We start from the raw sequence: 11,500 nt of genomic DNA, 5'->3' as shown, positions 1-11,500 counted from the left end.
ACCCCTCCTACAGCCGGCTCGGCCGCCCGCCCGTTCGCCGCTGCCGCCGCCTTCTGCTTTAACTGGCCACGAAAGGCACAACGATCACCGCCCTCTTCTGCTTATACCTGCTGCTTTTTAAAAAAAATCCTAACCGTATTTATTCTTTACAGCCTGCACATCCTTTGTTAAAAAAAACATGGTGGTGGCTGAGGTGACGACTTCCGATTAGTTGAATATATTATTTTCGCACAAGGTTTTGCAACGCTTGGTAAAGGACAACGAGAAATAACCTCTCTCTCTCCCCACTCTCTGGTTATCTATATACACACACACCGTGCGCCGGTTGTTGCAAGTGACGGAATGGCCAGTTACTTGTTGTTTTCTAAGGTGAGCAATGTTCCTGTCCTTCGCAGAGAGTTGCTGCTTGCTATTGTAAACTTGAGGGGTTTAAGTAATCAAATCGTTTGGTTCCCTGCGGCTTTAAGGTGAGTATCACATCTAGAGCTGGGCTAAAAGCGAACCAAATTGCAAATGTCGCATATATGAAAATAGAAATAAAAGAACACGGGTGGAATAGGCACATTTCAAAGAGTGCTTTTGAAAGATGGAAGAAAGCTTCAACAACAAGGCCTCGGCACATGGATTGATCGAGAGGCAGGAATATGTGGGACCATGGAAGGATATAACAACCAAAACACTTTTTTTAAAAAAAGTCTTTAAGCAGTAATCGGTATCAGAAAATAATCAAAAATAGGTTTCTTGTCACTGACATATGTTGTGAAAATTGTTGTCTGCGGCAGAAATAAAAGTTAACTTTGTTACAAAATAAGTAAGTAGTGCAAAAGATGAATAAAGGAGGTGTTGCCAATGGACTGTTCAAGGTCGGGCACGGCAGGATTTCGGATAAAGTGAGTCTACAAAATCGATTAAGAGATACCAGACAGGAATTCTTTGGACTAAATAAAGACTTGAGGATTTTATTAGTAGGTTAACTAAAGTAGGAGTCGGACTGCTTCTGAAATGGAAATGGGCATTCTCAGCCCGGCGGAAATAAGTGACCGGAAGCTTATCTTACACGACCAAATGTCCCCTGTCCTCTCCGATCTGACTCCAGCTTCTCCAACCCTTATGCGTCTTCCACCTTTCACCTCCGAACCTCACATCCTTCCCGCTTTCATGTAGATTCACCTATCAGCCCCTCCGACGCTCTTTTTCTTTCGGTCTCTGCCCAAAGTGACTGTTCATTTCCCTCTATATATGCTACCTTTCAGCATTTTGTGTTGTTCCAGATTTTCAGTATTTGCAATCTTTCTTGTGTCTCCTGATAACAGTTCCGGTTTATTCATTATAAAAATTGTCGTTAAATGAAATATAAATGATTTGATTTGACGATGTAAACTGCAATTCAATTTTAAGTGTTACCGTTTAAGAATCAGACCAACTTGTATTTATATCTTGCCAAACGATATTTTATAAAGGAAGGGGGTATTAATTTTTGATTTACAGTTAAGTCGAAGTACAGTAAATTTGTTATCAAGGCACATGTATGTCACCATATACTGTTCTAGAATGAGATTCATTTGCTAGCAGGCTTTTACAGAAAAATAAATAAATAGTTTATGAAAAGCTATACATAACGAAGACTGACAAACATCCAATGTGCAAAAGAGGACAAATCATAGCAATAATAAAAATGTAAATAAATAATACTGTTAACATGAGTTGTAGAATCCTTGATTGTAGGTTGTGAATTCAGTTCAGCTTGAGGTAGTGAAGTTCTCCACGCTGGTTCAGGAGACAGATAGTTGTAGGGTAATAGCTGTTTCTGAATCTGGTGGTGTGGGACCCAAGGCTCCGGCCTGGACGATAAGGGTCCTTGCTTTTTTTGTGGCAGAGCTTGTTGTAAATATGGTCAGTGATAGGGAGGGCTTTGCCTGTGATGAACTGGGCTAAATCTGCCACTTTTCAGAGAATTTCCCATTGCTGGGCATTGGTGTTTCCATACCAGCCTGTGATGCAACCAATCTGGATACTCTCCACCACACATCTATAAAAGCTTGTCAAAGTTTTAGATGACATGTCACATCTATGCAAACTTCTAAGAAAGTAAGGGCATTGTCATGCATTCTTTGTGATGGCACTTAAGTGCTGGTCCCAGGACATGTCCTTTGATTACAGTAACACCAAGGAATTTAAAGTTACTGACCCTCTCCACCTCCGATCCCCTAATGAGGACTGACTTCTTCCTCCTGTTATCAATAACCACCTCTTGGTTTTTCTGTGGTTGAGTAAGAGGTTGTTTATTATTTATTGAGATTCAGTGTGGAGTCAGTCCTTCGAACCACACTGCCCAGCAATCCCGCAATTTAATCTAAGCCTAGTCACGGGACAATTTACAATAAGCAATTAACCTAGCAACCGGTACATCTTTGGACTGTGGGAGGAACCCAGAGCACCTGGAGGAAAGCCACGAGGTCACAGGGAGAGTGTACAAACTTGTAGGCAGCAGCGGGAATTGAACTGGTACTGGTCACTAGTACTGTAAAGCTTTATGCTAACCACTACGCTACTGTGCTCCCCTTCTATGTCGTTATGTTGATATTTGTCAATCAAATAGCAGTTCTGAAATCAGAGATTGCAGCATTCCTCCATAAGCTACACAATGCTGCAAGCCGCACCTTGCATTGTTTTCAATTGCTGTAGCAGCTTGTATTTTATGTCCTCTGTCTTGTGTTTGCAAGGTTCCTGTAGTTGTTTAAATTGTTGACAAGCTCATCACCAAAAATTAGGGATTTGTCCACTAAAGCTAAAGTACACTTCTAAAAACTATGCATTGTAGTGCTGCCAAAGAAACTACCAACTACTAAATTTATCATGTAAAACCATGATTTGTAAAAGTAATTTTTATTTCTTGCTCGCTCTATAGGTACCGGGTTTGGCAGAAGTGTATTATTCTAGCTTTGTTTATATTTAAGCACTAGTAGTAGTTGAGGCAGATAATCCCATCACATTTGAGGGGAAATGGATATTTTAATAGAGGAAGGATTGAAGTAGATTCTTATTTTTATTTAATCACTTTTAACTTAGTCAAAGTTTGCTATCCATCCCTTTTTTTTTTAAAAAGTCCGAAGTAAAATTTATTGTCAGTACATACATGTCACCATATACAACATAGAAGATAGAACGTGAGATGCTTTTTCTGTAGGCATAATTAGCAAATCTATAGAACAGTAACTGTAAACCTCTGGAACTGTTAACTGTAAACAAACTGCAAATATAGATATAAATAGCAATAAATAATGAGCATGAGATAACAATATAAGAGAGTCCTTAAATAAGTGTAGCTAGCTCCCTTTGTTCAAGGGCCTGATGGTAGAGGGGTAATAACTGTTCTTGAACCAGGTGGTGTGAGTCCTGAGGCATCTGGATCTTGTACCAGATGGCAGCAGCGAGAAAAGACCATATCCTGGTTGGTGATGATCCTTTATAATTGATGCTACTTTTCTATGGCAGCATATGTGTGGGCACGTGGCCAAGTGGTTAAAGCTACCTGAAGGTTGTGAGTTCGAGCCCCAGCTGAGGGAACGTGTTGTGTCCTTGAGCAAGGCACTTAACCACACATTGCTCTGCGACGACACTGGTGCCAAGCTGTATGGGTCCTAATGCCCTTCTCTTGGACAACATTGGTGTCATGGAGAGGGGAGACTTGCAGCATGGGCTACTGCTGGTCTTCCATACAACCTTGCCCAGGCCTGCGCCCTGGAGAGTGAAGACTTTCCAGGCGCAGATCCATGGTCTCCCAAGACTAACGGATGCTCTAACATGGCAGCATTTCATGTAGATGTGCTCAATGGTTGGGAGGGTCTTACCCGTGATGTACTGTGCCTAATCCACTACCTTTTGTAGGATTTTCTGCTCAAAGGCCTTGGTGTTCCCATACCAGGCCGTAATGCAGCCAGTCACCACACAGGTATAGAAGTTTGCCAAGGTTTTCAATGACATGCCATGCTGAAGTGATGAAGTTACCTTTGTGAGACTGCTGCAGTACTTCAGATGAAGATGCTCTATTGTATTGTTGGATAGAAAAGTCCTGGAGTTGGATTTGGGAATTGGGATTTACTTCAAAGTCAGGGTATTGTGTGATTTGAAAGAAAGATAGATAGTGGTACTCGTATGCCATATGTACCTGTGCTGAAAGAGAGTGAATGCCAGGATGTGAATTTGGTGTGAATCAAGTAAGCAAGTATATGAAAATAACATTGGCATGACCTATTTGATTGAGTAATTATTCTATGAAAATCATGTAGTCATAACTTTTATTAGTTCAGACTGGAATTCTTTGCCAAATCAACTGATGGGAACCCTCAGTCTGTTGAAGGGAATTGCTCCTGAGAATGACTAGGAAAGTAGATTTTTCAAGAAGTGCTGATCACTGTCCAAAGTTCAAAATAAATTTATTATCAAGGTGCATATATGTCACCATATACAACCCTGAGATTTTCATTTTCTTACAGGCATACTCAATAAATCCATTATAGAGTAATAACCATAACAGAATCAATGGAAGAACCCACCAATGTGGGCATTCACCCAGTAGGCAAAAGACGACAAACTGTGAAAATAATAATAAATAAGTATCGAGAACATGAGAAGAAGAGTCCTTGAAACTGAGTCCGTAGTTTGTGGGAACATTTCTGTGACAGGGCAAGTGAAGTTATCCCCTTTGGTTCAGAGCTTGATGGTTGAGGGGTAGTAACTGTTCCTGAATCTGGTGATGCGAGTCGTGAGGATCCTATACCTCCTTCCTGATGGCAACAGTGAGAAGAGAGCATGCCCAAGATGAAAGAGGGCCCTGATGTTGGATGCTGCTTTCCTGCTACAATCCTTAGGTTTCTAAATATATGTATATAATATATAATTCTTAATATTTTTTAGAAATTGTTGAACTAAGGTTGACGGCCACCTGCATAGTTTGTTCTTTCCTCTGGTGCAGATGCCATCATGTTATAGGGTTAGACCAGGCATTTTGTCAGTTTTATTCCCACTATTTGGCTTATTTACTTTTAATTCTTTTACATTGTATGCCATTCTGTGTAATCTGAATTTGTATTTATAAAAATGATGGGTCTTGTCTACAATTGTGTGATTGATTGCATTAATTTGTTTCAGCTGAAGCTTCAGCAATTTGGTTGATAGAAATTTACCCAAAGGAGGCTTTCTTTTGGTCTGCAGTCTTCTGACCTAAAGTAACTACCAAATGGGCATTGGAATCCCTTTTAGATGTACCAGATATTGTAGAGAGTGTTACATTACTTTGGTCATTCATTTATAGAAAGTACTAACTCATTGCATTTCCTCGTTCAATGCCTGGAGAATTGTTAGTTCACTGGTCAGCAACAAGTGTTCGTGAACTTCATGAGTTGGACGAAAGACTATTATCAGGCAAGCACGTTAAATATAGGTTGAGACCAAAGGCTTTGTCAGAGTAATGGATTTTAATTTTAAAGGAGTAATGAGGAGAAATTGGAAGGAGAGCAATAGATAGCTGTCAATTATGGGGCATCAAAAGAATGAACAGAGCTTGGAGAAAGAATGAGAGAGCAGTAGAGTGGGGTGAATATAGTGCTGGAGGAGCTGGGGGATTGTGTGGGAAGGGGTAGCTGATAGAATCTCAAATCATCAAAGAACATGGTTGAAAAATCTGAGCTGCAGCTGCTGTAAGAAGTGCAACCAATGTAGTTCATTAAATGTTACTTGTTTTAGCTGAACACTCCACTTTTACTGATTTGGATTGCATGTGTTAATGATTGGATTACCACCCAGTGGCTCTGGCATTTACCATTATGAAGTGCTTCAAGAGGCTGGTCATGGCATATGTCAGCTCCAGCCTTCCAGACAACCTTGACACATTGCAATTTACCTATCACCAAAATAGATCTGGGGTGGATACGGTCTCCCTGGCCTACACTCATCCTGAAGCGTCTGGACAGTAAAGACACCTACATAAGACTATTGTTTATTGACTACATTTCTGCCTTCAATACTATTATTCCATGCAAACTCAATCACCAAATTCTGGACTCTGGGAGTTAATGCCTCCTTCTGCAACCGGACCCTTGACTTCTTAACCATCAGACTGCAATCAGAAAAGATAGGCAGCAACCCTCTGCCATGATTATTCTAAACACTGGTGTTCCACAAGGTTGTATACTCTGCACCTAACTCCATTTTCTGTACACTCATAATTGCAAGGCCAGATTCTTCACCCAAGTTTGCAGATGATACTGCTGTAGTGAGCCACATCTCAAATAACGGTGATTCAGAGAACAGGAAGGAAACGGAGAGCTTCATGACGTGGTATCATGACAACAATCTTTCCCTCAATATCTACAAAAAAAAAAATGCTGGTCATTGACTTCAAAAAGAGGCCAGTGCATATTGTCCTGTCTACATCAGCGGTTAAGTTCCTAGGTGTGAACATCACCAAAAAAACTGTCCTGGCCCAACCACATTGATGTCAATGGCCAGGAAAGCTCACGAACACTACTGTTCCTCAGGAGGCTAAAGAAATTCAGCATGTCCTTGTCAACTCTTGCCAATTTTTACTGATGCATCATAGAAAGCATTCTGTCTGGATGCATAATAGCTTCTTACTGGCATTCTTTCTGGATGCAGAACACCTTGTTAGGGCTCTGCATGTGACTGCAAGAAACCACGGAGAGTGCTGGACATAGCTCAGTACATCACAGAAATCAGCCTCCCCGTCTATGCTGCTACTACCTCAGTAAAGCAGCCAGCATAACCAAAGACCCCATACATTCTCTCTTCTTCTCCCATTGGGCAGAAAATACAGAAGCTTGAAAGCATGCACCACAAAGCTCAAGGACAGCTTCTATCCCACTGTGTTCTTCAACAGACCTCTTGTATGATAAGATGACTCTCGTTCTCACTATCTACCTCATTGCGATCTTGCAATTTGTTGTTTATCTGCAGTGCACTTTTTTGGCAGTTTTTACACTTCTGTTCTGCATTGTTATTATTTTACCTTATTCTAGCGCAATGCACTGTTTAATGATCTGTATAAATAGTATGCAAGACAAGCTTTTCACAGTATAATGGAACATGTGACAATACAATTGTCACATACAATTGTCACATACAATTGTCACATACAATTGACAATACAAACCAATTACAACTTGATGTCACTGCAGGGTTAACTAATAATTGATCCATTAAGAGAATATTGAGCAATTACTATTAGAATCTAGTCATTTGTATTTAGGATGCAATTGGAGAAATTACTAAATAAACAATTTCCTTGAGGATTTTTGAGGAAGTATTGTTTCAAAGCAATGGAAACTCATAAGTTTTCAAGTGACAAATTCATGGATTGAAGGGTAGAAAGTTAATGATTTAGGTGCCAAGGTGTGAATTATGTGGTGACTAACTGTATCAGTGAAACAATGAAAATTGATCAAATTTAGGGGAGGAGATATTAATTCTGACTAGACAGCCTGGCAACAATTTGGATAAAGAACATGCAAATTATATTATTCAGTATTGAATATAGAAAGAAGAAATAAATATGACAACTTCAAATATGTTTGAATCTGGTTATGCTTCTAAATAGGATTATGCATTTCTGTGACTATATAATGTATTGATTTCAAATATAAGTCATATGGAATGTGTTTTATTAATGTTGGCAATCTATTTTTAGTTTGCATTTTATACTTTTTTGCCTGATTAAACTTACAATAGATGATTAATGGATTTTTTTCTCTTTGTTCTACTATTCTGCAAAAGCTGGGAAGAGTTATTGTCAGACCCTGGCGTTCAGCATTTCCAGGGGTTCAACCAAGGCTTTCAAGATCTTCCAATGCAGAAGCTGCTGTTGTTAACAGGACAGCCAGTGGCAGCATTCATGCACCACTACAGAATTTCACAGAAGAAGAGACAATGATGAAAGAAACAGGTTTGATGTTTAATTTGATTTTCCTACTATAATTTGACATTATAAAGACCTGTCATTTTACCAAAAATTACAAGCTAGTAGAATACAAATGTGAGGGACTCATTCTTAGAAAGCTGGGCTCAAGCAGGGCTGAAGGATTACCACTCCAGTTGTTTCTCTTTGGCCTGCAGCTACACTCAAGTTTTGTGCGTTCCACACGTTGATTTAGGTAATTCTAACAGTTCAGACAAAATCTTTTAAAGTGACAGTTTCCCCTCCTAACTAATTCGCTGCTGTATTACTAGGTTATAGTTCTTTTCTTAAAAGACTTTAGTATTGGCTCCCATTTCTCCACTGTGGTTCTTTTTTATGTGAGTAATATTGCAGGATTGACTGACGCATCATGAAAAATCAGTTTGTAACTTTAATCACTTTTACAATTGTTTTTGTTTCATGATGGAAGCTCACCTAGACAGTTAGACCATAAGACACAGGAACAGAATTAAGCCATTCATCCCATCAAGTACTCTCCACTATTTAATCATAGCTGATCCTGGATCCCATTTAACACCATACACCTTACCTCTCATCATATCCCTTGATGCCCCGATCAATCAGGAAACGTATCAATTTCCGCTTTAAATATATCCACTGACTTGGCCTCAACCACAGTCTGTGACAGAGCATTCCGCAGGTTTTGTGATTAGAGGTTCCTCAGAATTCAAGAATGAGGCAAAAAAAAATTATTGCTTACGATAGTTTATGAAGAGCTAAGGACAAAGGGATTGGGAAAGGAGAGTAGTGAAAGTAGAGCCCAGTAGCAAGAGAAGGTGAAGGCAGGAAAAGAACAAAGGCAAAAAAAAGCCAAACTGCTGTGTGCTTTTTCTATCACTTTGCTGATTAGCAATAAATGCCATCAGATTTTGTAGATAAGAGTTAACTAATCAGATAGTCCCTATTCAAATAATATGAGACCCAAGAAACTTCTATAAAGAGACAGAAGAAACTCAAGTGGAAGTCTCGGGGAGCATTTTGGCTCTGGTGACTATCATTCTATTTGTTTTAAGATAGTGATGGAAAAAGATGAACAGGTCAAGAGGTTAGTGCCCTGAACTGAAGCAGGGCTAATCTGGGGGAAATTAAGCAGGATCTGTATTTACTGTGGTGGGTCTATTTGAAAGGAAAGGAACTAAAAGCATGGGAGGATCTTAAGAGTGTAATAGCAAGTAGCCAGGAGCAGCATGTTCCTGTTAGGGTAAAGGGTAAATGTAGGAAGCTTAGGGAATCTTGACTGATGATGGACATTGAAATTCTGGTTAGTTAGGTTAAGCTCATTCAATTGACTACACCTTGCAAATGATCTGGGTATAGCTGATACCAGTGACTCAGACTGGATAAATTATCTATAGTTTCAGACTTAGGAGAAAAGAAGTGGGTGAATCCTTTAATGACTGGAGAAAGATTAAGAATACTTTTGAGGAAAATCAGGAGAGCAAATAGAGGGAATGAACTGGATCCCACAGGTAAGGTTAAGGAAAATCCCAAGTGGTTTTATAGTTATATGTCTGTGGAAGTTCTCAGTCATCCAGGTCATTGTGTATCAAGCAGTAGTAAATCAAGCCAACTGGACTTGCTGTTTTGTCTAGAAGACGTTTCGCCACTCATCCGAGAGGCTTCTTAAGTTCTAATCCATGTTGAGTAGTTTTCCTGCTTATAAACACTGTGAGTTGTTTAAAGGTATAACAGTTTTACAAACGCAAACACGAAGAAATCTGCAGATGCTGGAAATTCAAGCAACACACACAAAAAATGCTGGTGAACGCAGCAGGCCAAGCAGCAACTAATGGAAGAGGTACAGTTGACGTTTCGGGCTGAGACCTGAAACGTTGACTGTACCTCTTCCTATAGATGCTGCCTGGTCCATGCAAAGATGGAAATTTGGACTAGCTGGTGGGCACTTGGATTTTTTGGGCTGCAGAGCCTATATCTGCACAGAATTGCTCTATGGCTCTATAACTCTAAATTAATCTTTAATTCCAATAGTAAATATACAGTGGATATGGCGAGGTAGAGGTGAAGGAAGAGTGGGTTGGGTACATCCTGATTCATCTATTTTAATATTGTTATTTCAGTTTGATATTGGAGAAAACACATACACAGTCTTTTTGATCATCTTGCCACTTGTCACCTTTTTTTCAAAAGATTTTGTTTTCAGTTACCTGCTTGTGTTCATTATTAGCACTGAGTGGGATCCCTCTTTAACAATTACCACCAACCGGCACCGAAACCAATCTTAAACCTGTCTTACTGTTTTTATGCATTTCTTCCATTTTACTGACATGTTTAGTAAGAAACACTCATGGGAAGTAACTAGAAACAAGTAATTAGAAGAAATATTGGAAATTATGGGTAGCAGGGTGGAGATAAGTTTCTACCAAAGGAGGTGTAAGGTGCTCCTTCCCTCCGCTAGCCTGCAGGTCACCCTTGGGCAAGGTGCTTAGCCCCACCCCTCCCCCAAAAATCAGGGTCATGTGAAGCCATGGGAGCAGATGGTGGGTGGTGGTATGAACAGCTGGTGCACATAACAAGTCCTGGTTATGCAACCACTGACATTAGGCAGACAATCTCTGAAGAGTATCGATAATGGCTGGGGTCGCCCGTCATGTAAAGACACTGCCCAGAAAAGGGCAATAGTAAACCAATTCTGTAGAATATTTGCCAAGGACAATCATGGTCATGGAAAGACCAGGACTGCCCACGTCATATGACATGGCACATGATGATGATGTTAGAAATGAAGAAGAATAACTGTAGAAATTAACAGCACAAGAAAAAGACATGGAGGAAAAAATGGGACATTTTGAGAAACAAAGGCTGTGATTTGTTTAACTTTTTTAATGGATATTTTACATATAATAATGGCAGTGTGTTCGAAATTCAACTGGTGGATGGGGGATCCAAGATAAACTTGTGTTATGGAAGGTAAGATGGGGTTTAGTATGAGCTACAATTGTTTATTCACACTAAAGCAAGTTGATTTACTAGTGGACTTAATATGAATGGACAACATTTAGTTGGGGTGAGAGCGCATGAATATTTTCAAGGATTAGACCAAACTGAATAGCAACTTTAGATTTCTTCAACTAACTATAAGTATACAGATGCCAGTAATTCATTTTATCCATAATAACTAACCTCTGACAGTCTTGTCATGTGAACCAATGTACTGATCAAGTAATGGCAAATATAAGAGTCTTGTATGTTAATGTGAGTATTGTTTGTACCCTGCATATAATTATGTTGTATTATGTTTGTAGATTTCATTGTGTGGCAGTCTGGCATTGCTATTATTAAGAAGAGGACCTAGACAATGAATAATGTGTAGTTTTTTTTAATGGTTTGCCCTTTTGTAAAATTTGCAATTCCTTTCTATGACCATTGGGAATGGTTTATTCTCCATATAATTGCAAATATCTTATTCTGTCCTTTGCATTTTGAGGTGAAAATTAGAGCAGGTAAAGTTTTAACAGGAGATAAAATCAATGATATTTCATTCTGCGA

General features: G+C 39.4%; 1 protein-coding gene across 1 annotated transcript in view; it reads left to right on the top strand.

Annotated features, from left to right (window-relative positions):
* The first annotated feature begins 85 nt into the window (after positions 1-85).
* The window catches only part of acadsb (acyl-CoA dehydrogenase short/branched chain), a 29,244-nt gene continuing 17,829 nt past the window's right edge, over positions 86-11,500 (top strand). The window contains exons 1-2 of the mRNA XM_063071874.1: positions 86-369; positions 7,792-7,960. Of these exons, the coding sequence (XP_062927944.1) occupies positions 343-369; positions 7,792-7,960 (196 nt within the window). The 5' untranslated portion in view covers positions 86-342. The remainder of the gene's footprint in view (positions 370-7,791; positions 7,961-11,500) is intronic.

The sequence above is a fragment of the Mobula hypostoma genome, chromosome 19 (genome assembly GCF_963921235.1).
Source record: "Mobula hypostoma chromosome 19, sMobHyp1.1, whole genome shotgun sequence".
Taxonomy (NCBI): Eukaryota; Metazoa; Chordata; class Chondrichthyes; order Myliobatiformes; family Myliobatidae; genus Mobula; species Mobula hypostoma.
The sequence above is the reverse complement of the archived record's forward strand: the minus strand, read 5'-3'. Positions and strand labels throughout refer to the sequence as shown.